The following is a 21,178-nucleotide window of genomic DNA, read 5'->3' as shown; positions in this document are numbered from 1 at the left end:
TTGTCTTCGAACTCTCGGAGTTGACGAATCAGGCAATCCACTGTTGGTGATACTCCGTCATTCCAGGTCATTGATGCCAATGTGTGGGCATATGATGATGGCGCACTCCGTGTAAGTTTCCGCCACATGGGTCGTGTACATTCGACTTCATCTGGGTCTACGGATGTGTTCCTGGAATCCGGCCTACGATAGATCATCTCTATAATGGCTGATTCCCTCAGGGACTGGATGCCTTTCTCTATCGTGGTCCAGTTGGCTGAGCGATTCGTAATATCGTCTTTGTAGGGAAACCTTTCCTTCACAGCTGCCAGGAGCCGCCTCCAAAGACTGAGGGCTCGCTTCTCTCTTGCAATCGCTTTGTCAATTCCTCCTTCCTTAGCAAGTGATCCCAGCTGCTTGGCTTCCCTACCTTCTAGTTCATGACCGTCGGCCCCATTGTCCCAGCACCGGAGCAACCAGGTGACAATGTGCTCCCCTGGAAGACGGGTGAAATCTTTTCGCATATTCCGTAGTTCGGTTGAGGTCCGGGGTCGAGAAGTGACCTCTTCTTCTTCTTCCTCTTCCTCTGACCCACGTAGTAGTAACTCTTGTTCAGGTGCTGTTGCATATAGTAATGGCACTGGGTCTTCATCTTTCTTCGCTTCACGGGTTGCTCTTTGTGCCTTTCGTTTGCTTTTGCTTACAGGGGCAACAGACATTGTCACAAACTGGACATTTGGTTTAGCTGCAGTGTTTGTCACTGTGGTTGGAGTGGCTGCAGTGTCTGCCACTAGGATTGGAGTGGTTGCAATGTCTATTGCTGGGGTTGGTGCAGCTGTTGTGCTTGGGAGTTGAGTAACACCAACAGCTGCATTATCTGTTGCTGTCGGGGTTTGAGTAGCTACTGTGCTTGTCACTGGGGTTGGTGTAGCTGCAGTGCTTGGAGTAGCCATATTGTCTGTTGCTGTCGGGGTTTGAATAGCTACTGTGCATGTCACTGGGGTTGGTGTAGCTGTGGTGCTTGGAGTAGCTATATTGTCTGTTGCTGTCGGGGTTTGAGTAGCTACTGTGCTTGTCACTGGGGTTGGTGTGGCTGTGGTGCTTGGAGTAGCCACATTGTCTGTTGCTGTCGGGGTTTGAGTAGCTGTTGTGCTTGTCACTGGGGTTGGTGTAACTGCTGTATTTGAAGTTGGAGTAGTTGCGTTGTCTGTTGTGGTCAGGGTTTGAGTAGCTGTTGTGCTTGTCACTGGGGTTGATGTAGCTGCTGTACTTGGAGTAGCTGTGTTGACTGTTGTGGTCAGGGTCTGAGTAGCTGCTGTGCTTGTAGTTGGCATAGCTGCGTTGTCTGTTGCTTTGCCATCAGATCCAGAGACATTTTTTTCCCTTTGAAGGTGCTGGATAGTGTTGAGCAGGGCTCTGTAGGCATAGGCCAAGCCCCAGCACGTTGCCAAAATTTGTCCCTCTCTGGTATAACCAGGACGACAGCACACCTCGTTTAAGTGTTTTACTAGTTTTTCCGGATGTTGCACTTGTTCAGTGGTGAAGTTCCAAAGCACTGGAGGGGCCCACTGGCCTAGGTACTTGCCCATACTATCCCACACACCCTGCCACTCATAACTGTCCAGCCTCAGGGAAAATCTCCTGGTGGTCCTCCTATATCGTCGTCTAACCCTAGACCAGATTCGAACCTGATACTGCTGAATTTTTGAGATTAAACGAAATAGGATGTTCCTACGACGGGATGGCCGTGGGTAAAACACACTCCGTATGTTTGCCAACATGCTGATCCCCAGCACAATCAGCAGGCAGGTTTCAAGGGTACTCAAAGGCCATCTAAAACCTTCAGAACTCTCAACTGCTGTTGCAAATAGGCTGGTGGGGGAACGGGGGGTGAAAGAGAATGCTTCCTTCGTAAGTTTACCCCCCGAGGAGAAAAAAAAAGATATGCAATTGCTAAAATATTTCATTATATACCTCCCAATGTATAGTGGTGATGGCCACGCTGGAAGCACAAACCAGACCAGTTTCATGATCAATGAGTCTATTGTATTACAAGTCATTACCATGAAGTACAGTGAAACAAGAACCTTAGCCCAGGCCCCCCAGCCGATAAACGCTAAAACAGCAAATAGTGGCTGTAAGTAAGGTACAACATGCTGAAACTCTGAGATCAAGCGCAACATGTCTGAGAGCCAAATAATCACCATTGTGACGAGTAGTAACAATGAATGCTTATCACAAATATGATTAAACACACTGTGGTCAGATCTGTCGTTATCTCAACCTTTCGTGCCCCACGTTGGGCGCCAAAAAGAACTGTCGTGGTTTGAGCCCAGCCGGTAACTCAGAACCACACAGCCGCTCGCTCACTCCCCCCCCCCCCTTCTTCCTCCCCCCGCTCCCGGAGGGATGGGGAGGAGAATGGGAAGAATGCAACTCCCACGGGTTGAGATAAGAGCAGTCCCGCAACTAAGGTATAACACAAAACCACTACTGCTACCACCAATGATAATAACGATTAGTGAAATAACAAGGGGAGAGGATACAATTGCTCACCACCCGCCGACCGATACCCAGCCCGACCCGAGCAGTGATCTCGGCCTTCCAGGTAACTCCCCCCGGTTTATATACTGGGCATGACGTGCTGTGGTATGGAATACCCCTTTGGCTAATTTGGGTCAGGTGTCCTGTCTCTGCTTCCTCCCGGCTTCCCCTCCTCCCTGGCAAAGCATGAGACTGAGAAAGTCCTTGGTTGGAATAAACATTACTTAGCAACAACTAAAAACATCGGTGTTATCAGCGTTGTTCCCAGGCTGAAAGTTAAAAAACACAGCACTGCACCAGCTACTAAGCAGGAGAAAAATGACTGCTATAGCTGAACCCAGGACAGCTGGGTAACATGGCAGTGAAATGAAACACACTGTGGTTAAGGCTTGTACTTTCAGTACAGAGCCAATTTTCCTAAGAGACTGGTGGTAGAGCTTTTGAAACTGGCTCCAGGCTTGGCTCTGGGTGCAGGAGAGAAGTCATTTTACTGTCTCTGAACGTGGTTGATTATTGCACACGTTTCCACCATCCGTCCTCTGATTCAGCTGGATAACGGTTACCTTGGAGTGGCAGGTGGGCTCTCCATCAGCGGAGGAAGGAGGTTGGCAGTGGAAAAGCTGACGAAAGCATTTGTAAAACTGAAACAACAAACAAAACTCTAGGCATAGTTTCTAGGCAGGTTACAATTCAAAGCATCTTTATAACAGCTTGGAGGCAAGGAAACATGGTTTATTAAACTCATACTTTGCTTACATTTGTGGACTTCTCTTTGAAATTGATATGCTTAGCTTTTCTAAGACCACAGACTCTGTAGAGTGTAAAGCTGTAAAACAGCTAAAACATTTTCAGAACCTTTCATTTATGATAAAAGAAGATTTAATCACAGAAGTAATTGGTTTTCAGTTACTTCACACATCAGGCAGGGAAAAATCATTTTGATAATCTAAGGATACACAGCAGGGAGAACATAAGGTTCTTTTCATTAGCAAGCCATTGAAATCTGTGTGTTCCCAAACTGAAAACTGAACTTCAGAACATGTCTTTCCTTAATTAATGAACCAAAATAATTTTTTATGTTAATTTCTTTCACTGTGAGATTTACCCAAAACACCTTTGATGCGTTACGATTCCAAAGCTGTACAGAAAAAACCAAATACATCAGTTCTCACTTGTAAGTGCAAAGTGAGCAGAATTATACAGCTGTCTCCTCTGAGAGCTGACAGTCATATTCAACAGACAGGGATACCAGTAGTGCAACAATTGCTTTGAGGCATTTTATTATGTTTTTAATTTTTAAGTGAAATCTTAAAAAAAAAAAAAAAAAAGTTCTCCAAGGCTTACTTCATCATTTCCCTTTCACGTGGCTATGTGAAACCAGAAGAGGCTCTCAGAAGCTGTGACTGATGTGAAAGTATTGCAGCTTAGGCAGTGCTGTTGATCAGTATCTGATATGCATCCCTTTGAAAATGTGTGGCTGCACCAGTAAGATTTCTTTCATTTCAAAGCTAAAAAGACCTTCTGCTAGTAGAGATTTACAGTTGTGCTGTAGGAGAACAAAGTTTGCAATAGCCCACCCATCTTCCTTCTGAATCTGTCCTGGTCTGCTTCTGATCAGAACGTAGGTGATACTGGCCCATCTTTCTAGTCTTGTTTCCCCTTGCCATGGTGGACAAAAATGGAAAGGGAAATCAGTCAGATTCTTCATAGTCTTGAAGATTAATATGTGTGTAAATATTTGAAAAACGCATATCCGAAAGCACAGAGGAGGATAGAATGGACATAACTGGATTTTTTTATATATATCCTGCACCTGGCAGGCTAGAGTTCAGCTCTGGATGTGGTAAAAGTACCAGGAAGAGTCTTTAGAAACACCAGACTATTGCTCCATGTGTATGTATGTCTTCTGTATTCTGCAAGTGAATATAAAGACCTGGTCAGTCTTGCTAAATAGATTAAAGAATTGATAATATACAAGAAAAGCAAGAAAATTGATCAGCTGACTCAAAAAAAAAAAAAAATAGTATGCAGCTGCATTAGGTCCTGATCCATTTGTTGGATGTTTTGTGGACAGGACAGGGTAAATGGGAGGAGATTGAGAGAGCAGTCTTCTCACTGAAAGAGGCTGATGGTGGTATGGAAGCCCTTTACAGGCTTTTTACTCTTTCCTTATGGTTGTTGTCCTACCCCATTGACTCTACAGGGACTGCAATCTTTATGTATCAGGGATAAGTGAAAGCTGCTCTAGTACAAAGATCAATTACTTCACTTAATGATTTTACAGAAGTAATACTTACTTAAGGTGTGCAACAGCAAAGGAAAGCAGGAAAGAAAAACAAGATTGGATGACTGCAGGGAAATTTCTGAGAGAAAGGTGAAATCTGGGGTTCACTTTTGTTTTCACTTTCTGCTCCAGGTATCCTCATCATGATGTCCATGTGTAACGAAGTGCATGTGTACGAATACATCCCTTCAGTCCGACAGACCGACCTTTGTCACTACCATGAACTCTACTATGATGCAGCTTGTACCTTAGGGGCCTACCACCCACTGCTCTACGAGAAACTGTTGGTGCAGAGGATGAACAAAGGTTTGCAGGATGATCTGTATCGGAAGGGGAAAGTCATTTTGCCAGGGTTCAAAGCTGTCAAGTGCCCTAAACGAAATAATTTCCCACACTTATAGAAGAGAGTCCTTCAGAAACAATGTGCAATAAGGTACTACTGTCGTACTATAAACAAGAGAAGAATACTTGAAAAATGTATCTTAGACCAATCTAGTCTTGAGTCTATAAATTGTAATTAAGTAGCAGGCATGAGAAATACTTCTTTTCTGAGCCTGAGTATTTATTACTGCTTTGCAAATAGTTAAAAAAAAAAAAAGGCTTAGCTCATGAAAGGTGCAAAGGACATACTTAGGCAGAAATATAATGTATCGTTGTGGGTGTGAATGTCAGAATTTGTCAGTGGTCTCTTGTGCCACATATGCTAGACTGTAACTTTTTTTTAATGAACTTATTTAACTGTCGAATCTGGCATTGTGAAACAGCCTCTATTGTTCATGTACAGAGAGCCAGTTGAACAATGCAGTGTTTCTCATGGCTCCATGGGGTTTTCACACTCTCCAAGAATGAAGTAATCGCTACTCTGAGCTGTGCAGTCATTGACTAGAGTAGACTTCTAATTCCTGTTCATACGCAGATTCAGTTACAAGCCTACAGCTGTACAGGGGGCCTTATGGTGGCTATGAAGTCAGTGCAGATGGAGATGGCTGTACACACAGCTAAATCAGTTAATTGACTGGATGTACTTCTGATGCCAGACAACCATGCTCACACTGACCACATAGGGCAGAAGGAAGCCAGAAACGTTTCTTTAGAGAGCAACAGGCATATTTGTAACCCATTCAGGAAAAAACCTCTCCCTGGGAGGCCTATCAAGAGGGTGTGAGATGGAAATTTTATTGTTCCCCTGGTCTGCACAGATAAAGAGGAAGAAGAGAAAGACCAGGGAGGCTGTGCAGCATTCACCCATCACGCTGAAAGCAAGCACAGAGGGAGCTCACCTTTCTGCAGTGAAGATAGCATTCAGGATTACAGACATCCTTTGTTAGGTATTTCATGGAGATCTGACTCAAACTCACTTGTTCACAAGTTACTGCTGTTAAGAAAGTATAAGGAGTGGATATCTGCATTTTTTATTTAATGTTTGAAAGACTACACCCCAGAGAAGCTGCAGTGCTTGCAAAAAACCTGACTACGGATTGCATACGGAGATAATTCGGTATTTTCCTTCATAACACACAATGAGAATATTCTCTAAGGCACTCCTAAAAATCCGCCTGGTTGCTAATATATTTAAAACACTAGTTTCTATGGCAAGACTTCAGTTTCAGATTTTCCAAGCAGCAGGGGGTTAATATTCTTCTTTTTTTTTTTTTTTTCCTCACACAACTGCAAACTTTCTTTTAGGATAAATTCAGCAGGAACGTATGTACACAAAAGCACAGCTATATCCTACTCATGTCCCTGCAGTAAAAAGGCAGACATCTCAAAGAGGCACTGAAAAGAATAGCTGAGTGCTTGTGGTGGAAAGTATTTTTTGTGTTTTATTTTAAGCAACAGAAAGGCAAAAGAGTACAAAGAACATTAATGACTATTTCCTCTTCAATAGTAATGTAAGTGTAATCACAAAATCCTTTTTCTCTCACTCTGCTCTTTGGGTCTGATGGTTTTCCTTCATCAGAAGTGAAGAATATGTGTCTTACATAGGATTTACCCTTCTTTTTCTATGTAGTTCCTTAATTTGGGCTTTATGATCCTCTTTAAGATTCCTCAACACAAAGTATGTCCAGATGATCTAAGAACTGTAATTCTGTGTTATATGGATAGTTATGTCCATAAAACATTTTGGTACATGTCAAAATGAAGAGGTTTTACTCATATTAGCCTTAGACTCTGGATATATTACATACCAATTTCTAATGTTATGTATGGCAGCAACTTTTATTATTGAAGTTGATAACACTATTATTTAACTGTGTGGAGAACAGATAACCTACATAGAATAATCTATTTTTCCATGTTTGGTACCCTGTTTGCAAAACATAGGAAGTCTGTATAGCGCAATCAAACGTGTCTCTCTCTCCTGTAAACTGGATTAGCTACCACATGTTTGTAAAGGAAGGGAGTTGATTAGCTTTCTAGGACTACTGAATATGCTACTTTTCCATAAGCAGGAAATTCTCAAGTTCTGAAAAAAAAAAAAAAAAGGCATATCACTTTGGCTGGTCTGCAACCACTAACTTTTAACTTTGATTTTCACAAGGAAGAAAAATACTGTGTTACTCAACTACCCAGACTAGGATTATGTTGTATTATTCTCTCGTAATTTGTAAGAGCAATCAACATAGCTGTTGTACAGAACAAGGCAAATTATAAAGTTTCATGTAACAAGCACTAAGCATACCTACTTAATACATCATTTAAATAACAATGCAGAACCAGGTCTGAGGCGTTACAAAATGAACTGTATATTTTTAACTTACTGGACTGTCCGCATTCAAGCCCTCCCAGCAGATACCTTTTTCTTTGCGTGATTTATACAGCAGTCAGTGCTCTTTCCACAAGTGCAAACGTGGGTGCTGTAGCACCATCGCCTCAGAAGATGATGCAGAGCTGTACTGCAAATGCTCGCTCGCTCACAGAGGAGTAAGACTAACTTGTGATGCCTAAGCATCCCAAGCATGCCCAAAAAAAGCATCCCTGGGGTAGCTTCCCAGCACTTGTTTCCACTGTGATGTTTCACTGGTCTGCCTACTCAAACACCTTGTAGCTCCTTGAAGAGTTTTACTCCCCTATCTTGTCTTGTCCTCCTTTGGTTTCTGGCACAAGTGCAAATGTACCTGATGTGCTAACTGAGGGGTCACCTCCATTTGCTGCAAGAGGGGAAGAGGCAGAAATAAAGGGGGGACATAAAGGACCTGCAGAGGTGTTCCCCTCAACACTGCTTATGCTCTGTGGCTTTTATAAGAGCCCACCAAGTATTTTTGCATTTATGGGCACTTCCCCATCCCTCCTGAGGGCAGAGAGATATTTACAAAGAATCACATTCAGTAAATTTAAAACATGGAGTGTGTAGTAACACTGAACTATGTATCTTTTAATAATAATGTGTGCAAGTGATAGGTTTAGATGCATATATTAAATGCAGACAGTGTGAAAAGAAATGCCTTTTTCCACCCAGATCATAGTTTAGCGGGGGAGGAAGGGGGGAAAGATACAGGCATGGCTTTGTATCTCTCCTGTGTGGCTGTCACACGCTAACAGCGTGGGACAGCACTGTAGACAAGAGGTTTGCACAAACTGTGCTATTGAGGTGCATCATCAGCCAAGCAAATGCCTCTGCTAGTGGACCCCTGAGCTCCCTTGACACATGGTGAAATAATGCAGGTTTAAAATTTACGGAGTATTACTGACAAGTAGGAATAAGTTGCCTTCAAAAGCTGTGGAGCCTCATTTCTGTGCCCTGGTACTGTGGACAACAGTGAACTTGGCTGAAACAAACCAGAAACACAGCAGCAGCTTAAGAAAACGTGCTGAGTTTATGCTGAATTTCATTATACTCTTTTTTTCCACTGTGAATTCTGTAGCTTTTCTGACTTGTGGTGCTCTATCATTTTATGCATTCAGCCTTTGGATGGCTAAATCAAGGTATTCTTCTGTCTATTCAAGAAAAAAAAAAAAGTTTGCCTCATTTTGAGCTGAAATCCTTTTGCTAGAAAAAAAAATTGTTGCATTCCTTCATAGTTCTAAAGGTTACCTGAGCATAAACTCATAGCTCAGTTAGTCATTCCTTGGATTAAACTACAACATCTTCTTTTTTTACCGTGCTGTGCAGTTTTATGGTGTTGAAACTCTGGTAAAGTCATTGAAACTACCATGAGACAAGAAATATGTACCTTTGGGGAGAGAGTGAGGGGTGATTTATGCACCTTAATCTGCACTCTCTCTGACAAATTTAGCTAAATCATTGCACATCTTTGGTCAGGACACTCACTTCAGTGAAGACATCCAAATTCTGAACTTGTTGCTATAGAACTCTTGCTAAAGGCAGGAAAACTGAGACAGTTTTTTTCTTAAATGAAGACAGGTGTCTACACTCAATGGTTGCACAGACTGAACAGTCATTTTAGAGATGGACTGAATGAAACAGGAGTTCAAAACACATGTAGACCGATCCAGTCCATAGTGGGGTTTTACTTTTTCATTTCCTTCTCTTCAGCAGTTTTTAAGGATGGAGGATACCATTTGGACAGTGACACAGATGTACCATGAAAGGATATTAAATGCATTGACTGCAAAATAAATGGCTAGTATTTTTCCTTTCATGCTTTCTAAAGTTGATGCGTATTGAGTAAATTAAATTGTTTTTGGTTTGGTTTTTTTTTAAGTAGGTAATTTAGAAGACTGTCATTAGAAAGCATCTGAATCTTTCCTGGGAGCTATCCTCTCGCACACAAGGAGGATACCTGATTTAACTGTTTGAAATTTAAAGTAGCCCATGTCTGGGCATACCTGCATCATTGAATGAATTTTGACACTGCAAATTTCTTCTCTTTGGCTTAGTGATCAGATTCAGAGTTTTGACCGTGAAATAAGAGTTGTGTGTAAAAGCCTTACATATATTCATATCATCTCATCACTCTTATAATATGTAGTCATTGAACTATTCAAATATAGACTGTGTACTTTTTTAATAGCTTTGAGAATTATTTTGTATGATGATTTTTTTAAATGAATGTGTACTCTAATAACAAAGCTTAAGATTTTACAGGAGTCACATTTTTAAGCCGTGTTTGTATACATTTTAACACTTTCTATATTTTCTATTATGATTTTGTATATTTTTAAGTATGCACAGTGTACAGATTTTTTCCTGTAAATAAAACATTTGTTTTCATTTGTTTAGGAGTGCTGGTCTTTTTGTGTTGCCTTGACTGAATGACACTGAACTGCAGATGGAACAAAACAGGGAAGATGTCTGTCAGTTCTGACCACAAATGCAATGAAATCTAAAATTGAAAGAGACAGATAGACTGACAAGCAGCTTTCACAGAAAAGAGGCAAATGTAGTTAAGCGACTTTTATTCTAAAATGAACATGTCTACCCAAGCAGGTGCTTTAGAATTCCCCTGGGAGAATACAGAATCAACTAGGTTGGAAAAGACTTTTAAGATCATCAAGTCCAACCATTACCCCAGGACTGCCAGGTCCACAACTAAACCATGTCACTAAGGGCCTCACCTACACGTTTTTTAAACACTTCCAGGTGATTTCCCCACTTCCGTGATATACCATACTGCTCTATGTTTGACTGTAAATTTCTTGGGGTAATGAAGCCCTCTAAGGAGGTCATGCTCTGATGACTTGATGCCGTACTTGAAATACTGGTAAACTTCAGCTAAACGGCTGTGCAACCCATTCAAGGAATCCAGCATCATGTTTCAAACAGTAAGAACAGACTTTTTTATCAATTATTAATTAAAATGAAAAATAACAAAGGGAAAACATAACTTGCCATTCAGTCTGTGATGAAATACTATATAATTTAACAACTACGTGCCTGTTTACATCCATTAGATGTGGTGTGTTCTGCTGCTTTGGTAATCTTTGAACTATGCAGGGCTGGAGTTGGGCCAGCGGAGGTGACAGTCACTGTTTTCATCCCAGGGGTCACCATGAGTCCTTACCAGTTACACATTAGTGGAATGATAAAAGTTGGATTGCTGTCATGTAAATCGCTGGCAGCCAGTAATCAAGCAGCTCATCCTGTGTATTACACCACCTTCTGGCAGGCTGTGTTGAGGGGCTAATTACTATATGTCACAGCATGCAAGTAACACCTCTCAAAAAAATCAGAACAATGAGCTACACTAGGGGATAAACTGAATACTGAGATGCATGAACAAAGCAACTAATTGATGCTTTTCAAATCCATCAACTTTGTTTTTACTGTGAGTGGGGGTTTTTTTCCATTCAAAAAACCAACAAAACATGATGTATTCCATCTGATAAAATGCTCAGTCAACTTCACTGCCTATGACATGAGAGAGAACAGTCTTGTCTCACTGCATACAAACCAGTATCTCAGTAGGAGGCTGAAGCCATGAACTATATTGTATGGAGTACAGAGAACATCTTGCTGTGACAGCTATTGGAGGTGTGACATTACCTTTCTGATAGTATCTCAGGGAAACTTGGAGGCAACTCATTATTCCCAAAATTGGCCTGCCCTTTTCTAAACAACATGTCTTTCAAGGAGGTATCTTTTATCTTTTTATTCATAGAAGTCAGCTGTGTTTCACTTGAGCGGCTCTGGGGGACATAGTTCTCTGACAGGTAAAACTTCACACAGGCATTTTGGTCTGTATCTGCATTATTAGCTCACCTGTTGTGATCTGTCTGAAACACGCCTCAAGATGATTGCTCCAACTTGCTGTCTTGACTGCAACATGAACCTGTTTAAGTGATACTCCTCCTCTACTCTGCTCTTGTGAGATCCCACCTGTAGTACTGCGTCCAGCTCTGGGGGTCCCAACATAAGAAGGGCGTGGACCTGTTGGAGTGAGCCCAGAGGATGCCACGAAGATGGTCAGAGGGCTGGAGCACCTCTCCTATGAAAACAGGCTGAGACAGTTGGGGTGGTTCAGCCTGGAGAAGAGAAGGGTCTGGGAAGACCTTATAGCAGCCTTCCAATACTTGCAGGGGGCTTACAAGAAAGATGGTGACAGACTTTTTATATGGCCTTGTAGTGACAGGAGAAGGAGTAATGGTTTTAAACTAAAAGATTTAGGTAGATTTAGACTAGATACAAGGAAGAATGTTTTACAATGTGGGTGGTGAAACACTTCAACAGGTTGCCCAAAGAGGTGGTAGATGCCCCATCACTGGAAACATTCATGGTCAGGTTGGACAGGGCTCTGAGCAACCTGATCTAGTTGAGAATATCCCTGCTTATTGCAGCAGGGTTGGATCAGACAACCTTTAAAAGTGCTTCCCAACCCAAATGATTTTACGATTTTATGATAAGAAAAGCTAGACAAATGGGAGACGAGCCAGTCTTGCTATAATCATACCCACCACCTTCTTCTGCAGGAAACTGCACCTGCAGTAATGATTAGGTTGTGACTTACTGTGGGAGTACTTCATCAATCAGTAGTCCACTAACACTTGTAGTTGGTTGGACTTCTAGCTCTCCTAGCATCCCGATCTTCATAGGTAATAAATGGATAACTTGATTGCTTCATCAAAATAACATGGATTTACCTGCTGCACCCCAAAACCTAGCAATGTTCACTCCATACATGTATCTTTCTTTATTTTTAATATTTAGATTCAACTTTCTTAAAGTGGTAAGTTACTCCAGATAGAGTGCTTCAATGAAATTACTGCACTCCTGTGTAAGTAAGTACAGCCTGACCCCTGAGCCTTGTGCCTTGATAACCAAGGCAAGTCAGAAGTGCGTGCCCTGTTATTTCTTTTTCCTAAAAATATGCTAATGTTTAAGTATATGCTTATTAAGTTTGATGGAAATGCTAACTGAATATATTAAAATGTCAGGGAACTAACTGCAATGCAGTAATAGAGTGAGGTTCTTTCACTGGAGGCAGAGTAGCCACCAGAAAACTGGTAGCGCAAGTAGGTTGTGACAAATCACAGGGGGAGCCATTGCTGCATTCTTAAAAATTATAGAAGTAAAGAGGTCCAGAGGAAGGAAGGGAGAAAGACAAGGAAGGATGAAGCACAGCAAGGAAGAAGAAAGAAACAGCTAGAAAGATGTACCATACCAGATAGAAAAGCAGAAGTGCTGCTTTTTCCTAATAGTCACTTAATGGGTTTTGGCTGTTTGTTTTCTTAATTTTTTCTGTACATTTGGAGAGGAACCCAACTCATCTGTTGGTACTCATCTTTCTGCTGTTGGGTTTAGTGTGCTGGGATGTGACCTTAAAATGCAGAACTAAGGTTAAGAAAAGCAGTTGACTTCTGCTGAGGCTCAGCTTCTTTGTAAACTTATGAATCCCACAAATTAAACTGACAGAGGACTAATGAGGTTACATTGCTACACTCTGAACAACCTCCACTATGTGCACATAGTCATCTGTATGATAACTGAAATAAGAAAACCCATTTCCCTCTTGGTGACCTGTTTCTGCACATAGACAAATACGAATCAAATACACTCTTGGTTACAGGGTGATGACAGATAAGGGATAATTACTGTAGGAACTACTTCTTATGTGCTTGTGAGAGGACTCCAGAAACCCCGAGCGGTTCAGGAGGGCAGGCAATAAGCATCACAGCTGCCTTGATTTTATGGAAGCAGCCAGAGGGGAAAATTGCTACCAGTGCTGACTCCAGGCTGTGTCAGCTGCTGTTAATTGCCTCACTCCCAGGCAGACGCCTGACTGCAACTGAGCTTCCTGATTAAAGTATTTTGCTGGCTTACCTTCTAAACAATGGGGTTGTTCTATTCGCAGTCCTGGAGTGCTGATGCCTGTGGTGTCTGCTCATTACATCCTGCACTGTTGCTACTATGTGCAGCAGATATGTTTCCTGTGCAGGTGAGGTCCTTGGGGTGGGGAAATGGAAGAGGTTTGGGGGTTTCTGGATTGTTTTCTATAAAACTAGATGATTTTTTTCTTTTTTTTTTTCTTTTAAGCATAGTTTAGTTATTCTCATAGCAGTTCAAGGAAGCATAATGTGAACATGCCTCCAGAAGCTGGAGTTCATGACTTGTGAGTTTTCTGACTAGGTGGCATTCCTGGTCTAAAGTATCTATGCCTTGGATTAAGACAGAGACATCAGGAAAAATTTTTTGCAAGTTAAGGCAAGAAACTTAAGCTATGTCTCTCATGCAAGCTAAAAGTTCCTGAGGCCTACCCCTAGGCTCAGCCTCGCTGTTCATGAGGCATGTGAGCCAGGAGGCTTTTATAAAGATGTTATATCCTGAGCACAAGGAGGACAGAGGTATGGGCAGATGACCAGGAAGCAAAGGCAGGGAAAGTTCTGCACTGAGCCTGTTTCTGAGCCTGGGGTGGTTGTTTTTTTCAGAAAAGGAGGATTTGCTGAAGCTTGTTACTGGATAAAGCAACATTACTTTTCTTCCCTAGCAATATTCCTCTCTGGAGTGTTGGGTTGTTTTTCAGTTACTGTCAGTGCTTGTTTTCTTCTATACAAATGAAATTCTAAGCTATTTGATGGACCTAATTTAGACTTTACAAATGCATGGGGCTGAATGTAGCTATCAGGCCATTAGGCATTTTAATGAGCTGCTGGAGCATCCCAAGAACAGTAGAGATGAGAAGAAAACTCAATAAGCTGCTACCAAAATACTACTAATGAAGTTGTTTCATGGTAGAAAAGCAGGGAAGGCAGAAACAAAAGAACATATACCAATGTCTGAGAAATATTACTGTATTTTCATGGATATAGCTTACTATTCAGACAATCCTTGATCATTTAAAAATTTAGGTGAGTCCTCATGAAATATGATATCTCATACAAAGTTAACAAAGTGAGAGATCAAAGCAGCAGGGATTATAAACTGGGGATAGTTATTTTGTTAGAGGAAAGAAACTTCTCTTTACCCGTACTTCAATGTTGCCAGCATGGCTGCGTGAACTTCAAAGGGATTGCTTGTGCACATGAAAAGTACACTATTAATAATGCTGCTATGTCTTCAGTGCACATTGGTTTAAGGTAGTGTCCTGGGTTCAGGATTGTTGCTTTCAATGGGGTTATCACTGTAGGAAAGAAATTGTCATGTTTATCTCACACATGCTCTTCCCTGGCCTTAGAGTGAGCTTCTAAAACCCATACCCTATATGAAAGGGGTGGCATATGTGAATTTAATTCCTCCTACACAAGAGAAACTTAAGATGAGCTTCCTAAAGCAATGTTAGGAACAAGTATAGGAAAAGATCTTCAGTGAATAGTAACAAAAATGGATTCTGCTTCTATTTCCTATTCCCATTTCATTAAGTCAGAACTGTTTAGGGCTTTGCTGTATGATTGATGGATCCTGACTGACAGGCGGCAGCAAATTTACCAGTCCCCACAGTAACATTTTACTTCATGAGGAGAAATGAAGGGTCTATTCTACTGTAATATGGGATGAGTGATTCCAGATCATTTTGAAATAACTCTCATTTTGCTGAAAGTTCAAAGCATAACAATGAGAGGTATTTTGACACTTGAAAAAATGTATGTGTTTGTTTAGTCATAGTCAATACGCTGTTCTGCCTACCCATTTTCATCTTGCATTTTCAATTCTTCCCTCATGGACTCTGGATCAGCCCACAAGGATTAAAAGAAAGGTTCCAGCTGACTGTGATGAATTTATGCTGATATATTCTCGCCCCAATTCTGCTATGACTAGAGTACATTAATAAGTACTTGTAGAAATGTGACCTTATTGTGTTCATTTTTGCTGTGGGTTGCGAGCTGCCTATCCTTGGCTACGTGTGTAATGCATGTTTAAGGAAAATAGTTCTTCCAGAAGTTCCCTACAGAGTTCTACTTAGGCTGGGACCAAGAACACTGCACAAGGAAATCAAAAGCCTTATTTTCATGAGGTTATTTTTGTAGTACAATACCATTGGCTATCTTGCCTTGTGAATTACTCAGGGTCTTTTTGCTTGAGAGTAGATCACTGTCTACTCTCAGTGTCATTCTGCTAACACTCACACGAAAAATCTTCAGCAGCTCTTGGGCACTTTATCTACTGAGTCTTCTTCAGCACTATCTTTCATTCTGCTTCTGGCTAAAACACAGGTTCTTATGAGCTCTCCCTTCCCCCACATTCCTATACCACCTGCCCTACAGCTACAGCTTCTGTTGTCCAAAATGATCTTTCCATCAGTTGCATGAATGATGTACTGGAGGTACTCTGATATAGGAATGATGGAAGAACTTTTTAACTGCCAGATAAGCATCCTGCTGCTGGATGAGGGCTTTTGTTACAGAGCTCATGCTGTTTTTCAGGCAGTGAGAGCTGCAGTGTGACAAGTGGTAGGTACAAAGGATGGGAACCAAGTCTTTCCATTTTTTTATCTTTATCTTGGTTTGCAGCCAATTAGGTATTGATTTTACCCAAGACAGAATTAGAAATTACTGAGGGTGGTTTGATTTGTGACTGTGTTTTGGTAGCAGTTGTTTGGGTTTATATGTAAGTAATGTAACAACAGAACCAACTGGGATGAGAAATCAGAATATCTGCTGTGACAGAATTTTTAATTCTTCTGCAATTACTTTCTTATCTCGGACAAAACCAAAGCAAATGAACAAAAAATTCCAGACGAAACCTTGGACTGTCAAAATATTCAATAATAGGTAGATGCCTTCAGGGAATTATAGTTCAGCTTCATTCTTGCCCATTCCCCTATAAAATAGATCTCTGGGCTAGGTTACATTTCACTGCATGGCCTCCCCTAGCTGAGCCACCGCTGTTCCTGCACTGGTGCATGGGGGATGCAGTCTGGTAAAGGAGCTTAATCTACCTGGGTGAAGGACAGCATTTTTCATCAAAGATACATTTTTTACAGGAATCAAGGTGTAGAGGTAGAGGCTTAGGCATGGAGGTCTGGCCTCAAATGAGACGTTAAAATTGGCAAAATTAACAGCTTCTAATTTTGCAGAAACCATATTTTGCACTAAGAAAATGCTTTAATGGGAAATTGGCAAAGTTACAAAATTAGCTATTGTTTTATAAATCACATAGAAATCCCTTGGTTTTGCCTTGGTCATCACCGAGAGAGAAGGCAGTGAAGGTGAAAAGTAAGACAAGTTTTCTATGGTTTTGGTTAACCTACTTGTAGTGCACTCCCATTGGCCTAAAATCAGCACACACAGAAGTTTTATAAAGCCCTAGGTGATCCTGAGTAAGTTTTTTCCCTAAAGGGGTAAAATGTTATGTCTGAAGCAAGGTCACCCATAAAGTACTTGATATACAATAGTTGTATCTTATGTTACAGACCCCTGCATGTTTCTATAAACACATTTCTAAAAATCTGGTCCTAATTTAGATAAAGGTATTTAAGAAGTCACTGTAGAGCTGATGTTCTTGTTTTCAGTTCAGATTATGAAGATAACAGCAATCAAGAGAGTTAAATGCTGCAAACAATACAGAAACAAGGAAGAACACCTAATGATTAAAGCATTTGTCCTCTACGAACATCCAGTGAGCTTCTTAAAGCTGTTTCCCAGATGAAATACACAGTCCCAAGCATGATTACCGAAAGGGTTATAATTTGAATAATTGGTGGTTTATTTGATTTTTTTTTTTTTTTAATAATTTCACAAAACTGATAGAGTTATTACTGAGGAAAAATAGAAGAGGAAAGCATTGAAGCCAATATGTTATTCACTGGAGTGTTGCTTTTGCCACCACATACCTATGCCACAAGAGTGACCCACTGCCTATAAAGCAAGGCAATGAAATTCACGAAAGATAGGACCTTAGCAGTACTGCTTTTGCTGTGACTACACATTAGTGATGACAACTGGGAATATCCTTGGTCACAGGTATTTGCACAGTATCAACAGCACTGACTACTTTTGAGTGTGAGATTATGTATAGCAAACAGTAGTACTAACAATGTTTGCAATTTGTTTAGATTTGACATCAGCAGGACAGGATAGGACAGAATTGAATTATTCCAGTTGGAAGGGATCTATAACAATCATCTAGTCCAACTGCCTGATCACTTTAGGGGTGACCAAAAATTAAAGCATATTATTAGGGGCATTGTCCAAATACCTTTTAAACAATGACAGATGGACATGAGGCATCAACCACCTCTCTAGGAAGCCTGTTCCAATGTTTGACTGCCCTCTCAGTAAATAAATGTTTCCTAATATCTAGTCTGATACTTTTCTCATACACCTTTGAACGATTCCCACACTGAATGTCAGTCCTGCCACTGAATACCAGGTAGAAGAGATCAGCAAAGATGAAGAGCCGATGTCAGTGGAAGAAATTAAAAGAAATAAACTACGTCAGCCTAGCACTATGGAGACAGAAGGTGAACAGTCTGCAGTGTCCCACTACGAAGAGAAGACAACTACCAAAGAAGAAGGGCTCTTTGATAAATCAGGAGTAAAGGTTTATCAACTGGCTACAAATAAATTTAGTTTGAAAACAGTTACTATACTAAACATCAGAGGAACAAAGCTCTTCAACAGCTTGTACTTCAAAAGACAAGGAACCTCAAATTTGTTTTCATTTGGACACTGTCAGATTTCTGAATTGCATTAAATACTGCCGTTTATAACAAAAAGCAATTTATTATAATGAATTACAGGCCCAGTATAGTTTTATGTTGTGTTTTCCATGCTGTGGCAACCATTATTTTCTTGAGTACAGCAGCTTTTTTGCCCTGAAGGAAGAAGGACATAATGATTAAACCACAAAATGAAGTTCTATGGATTTGAATTAGACTTGCCACGCAAGTTCATGAGGTTTTGAGCAATAATCTAGCCTTTGATCTTTAAATTTCTCCCGCTGTGAAATTAGGATGATGATAATTGTCTGTTTTACAAGGATACTGAGGATTAAGTCAATTAACATTATTTGTTTAGAGGAGGCTATGTAATGCCAAAAACTATTCTATGACTAGGAAACATAATTTTGTTTTTCTCTTAATCCACCTAATCTGAAATGATTGTTGCTTAAATTGTTAGCTGGATACATGACTGCAAAGATATACCAGCAAAACTCTGGGAACTAATGTCAGCTGACAAAAAGTATACAAAAACATCCTGCTCTAGATAAAATTCAGTATTATGCCACTGCAACATCACTAGAGATTATTCAGTGATTGAACAGGAGAGGAAAATGAGAGATTCTGTTACCTCCAGGGTTACACCTACTTTTTCAAATCTTTTTTATCTGTTGAATTTAATTGTCCTCATAAAGCAAATAAATTTGTTGTTTATATAATCTGCTGCATCACATTAGAGATTCTGTTCTCTTCAGCTGACCTATGCCTGCATTCTGCTTTCAAGTGGTAAATTGCAGCAAATACGTAGCTGAAGTCTCACCTGTAAAATGTGGACATATTTCAGAAAAGCAGAAGCATTAGAATTAAAATTGGGAATTCTGAGACTAAATTAATACTTGACCTTAGCCAGACCGCGCCACGGGCTAAAATTCAGTCTGATCCCTGACATGGTATTGCAAATGAGATCCCCGCAACAGAACAGATCTCATAACATCCATTCACAGTGGCTTGGCAATGCCATTTTGAAGAGCAGCACAGGTTCAGTCTACCTGTAGATCCTGTAAGCCTTTGTAGGACTTTAACTATCCACACCAAACTTGGAAATCAGTTCAGAAAAAGATACCAAAATGCCAAATGCTTTCATCCAACTTCTAGATCACACAAGTGAGAAACAGCACAGTCATTAACACCTTATCCTTTTTTTCCCTGAATTTCTCTTACCACTGACTGAGCTTTTTATCATCCAAACTCTCCCTTGAGGACAAATGTCAATGTGAAGACAGCAAAATGTACTGCTTTGGTTGAGTTTCTGCTGGTGTATACAAAGATACCAAGGGGCCTTGCTCCTAAGGATCCTAACACCTTTTATTTTAGCTGTGAATATACTATATTCCTTGCTTCTGTAGAAAGCTCTGGATACTGGAAACTTCCATTTATCTCTCAATCTACCCTGCAGTTTTAAGTTAGAGGTGGATGTATGTGAGAAGTAGATGATTGTAAATGGTGCCCTGAAGCTCTCAACATAACTGTAGGCTGATCACAACAGGAAAGTATAGCAATTTGACTGAAGTGGTTTTCCCTCTAGTGGAGAGAAGTTGAGATGCAAAACCCGACAAATTCTTTCAATCCTTAAACAGTTTGTTGTTTTATTGCCTTTTGGATAGCGGCAATTATTTAGAGGTCAAATCTTTTCCTACAGATATTTCCCCGCTAGCCCTCAAACAGGCAGCAATGTTAATCTCCTGTCATTCAATCACTGCAGTTAACTCCAATTTCCCTGTGTCTGCGAGGGTTAGTGTGTCTATGAGCCTTTCTATTGACTAGCGCCACCTGCAAGGTTGTCAGGAAACAGTTGAGGCAATGGTCTGTCTTTCCTAAACTAATCTCAATGAGAATGCACTAGGGTGGATGTGACCTCTTAAATTGAGATTCAACTATATTTTTGTTTTGAAAGTTGACTCGATCAAATACATCAAAATGTTCAGCTGCATCATGCCTAGGGGCTTATTCTAAATTACGCTGATAACTTAAACCTCTGAAGAAACAGGTTGTCATCCAGGTTTTCAGAACGTGGAAGAGACAAGAAAAGACCTAGTAAGTATGTTATATGACAAGATTACTTTCTATATTATAGAATAATAGAATGGGTTGGAAGGAACTCACAAGAGTGGAGTAGAAGGAGAGAATCGCCTCCCTCAACCTGCTGGCCATGGTTCTTATTATGCAGCCCAGGATACAGTTGGCTTTCCGGGCTGCAAGCGCACACTGCCGGCTCATGTCGAGCTTTTCATCCACCAGTACCCCCAAGTCCTTCTCTGCAGGGCTGTTCTCAATCTATTTATTCCCCACTTTATGTTGAACCGGATGATTGCCCCAACCTACGTGTAGGACCTTCCACTTGGCCTTGTGGAACTTCGTAACATTCACACAGGCCCACTCCTCAAGCCTGTGAAAGTCCCTCTGGATGGCATCGCTTCCCTCAAGCATATCAATGACACCATTCAGTTTGGTCTCATCTGAGGGTACACTCAATCCTGCTGTGTCTTCGATGAAGATATCGAACAGTACTGGTCCCAGTATGGACCCTTGAGGGACCCTCCTTCTCTCTTTCTGCCCTGCTTGTCGCTTCAAATTTGACCTCATCTTCACCTTCTTTGGAGCCTCCTCTTTTCTCCTTGTTTCAGAAATGCCTGCTGTATTTTGCAGGGTGGATATGGACTACAAAAGGATCCCATTGTCTTTGCTACAAACATAGCTCATTGCATGTTCCCCTACCCATTCATTTCTCTTGTTTAATGCGGAGGTTTCTTCCAACTTCTGTGAAGCCCTATGTTTCCCCAGTGCTACAACAAGGGCAATTTAGGAAGAGACATCA

At 40.9% G+C, this 21,178-nt stretch overlaps 2 protein-coding genes across 5 annotated transcripts in view; one reads left to right on the top strand and one right to left on the bottom strand.

Annotated features, from left to right (window-relative positions):
• The window catches only part of ST6GAL2 (ST6 beta-galactoside alpha-2,6-sialyltransferase 2), a 181,392-nt gene extending 172,875 nt beyond the window's left edge, over positions 1-8,517 (top strand). For 2 of the 4 annotated variants that reach the window (XM_030476718.1, XM_030476715.1), the window contains exon 6: positions 4,940-8,517. In XM_030476718.1, coding sequence (XP_030332578.1) covers positions 4,940-5,208 — 269 coding nt within the window. In that variant the 3' untranslated portion in view covers positions 5,209-8,517. The remainder of the gene's footprint in view (positions 1-4,939) is intronic. The other 2 variants (XM_030476717.1, XM_030476716.1) reach the window with 2 other exon arrangements.
• The window catches only part of LOC115604041 (opsin-3-like), an 86,821-nt gene continuing 68,516 nt past the window's right edge, over positions 2,874-21,178 (bottom strand). The window contains exon 5 of the mRNA XM_030476719.1: positions 2,874-3,164. Coding sequence (XP_030332579.1) covers positions 3,006-3,164 — 159 coding nt within the window. The 3' untranslated portion in view covers positions 2,874-3,005. The remainder of the gene's footprint in view (positions 3,165-21,178) is intronic.

Source organism: Strigops habroptila, chromosome 2 (assembly GCF_004027225.2).
Source record: "Strigops habroptila isolate Jane chromosome 2, bStrHab1.2.pri, whole genome shotgun sequence".
Lineage (NCBI taxonomy): Eukaryota > Metazoa > Chordata > Aves > Psittaciformes > Psittacidae > Strigops > Strigops habroptila.
Note: the sequence above shows the minus strand (reverse complement) of the source record. Positions and strands in the feature narration are given on the sequence as shown.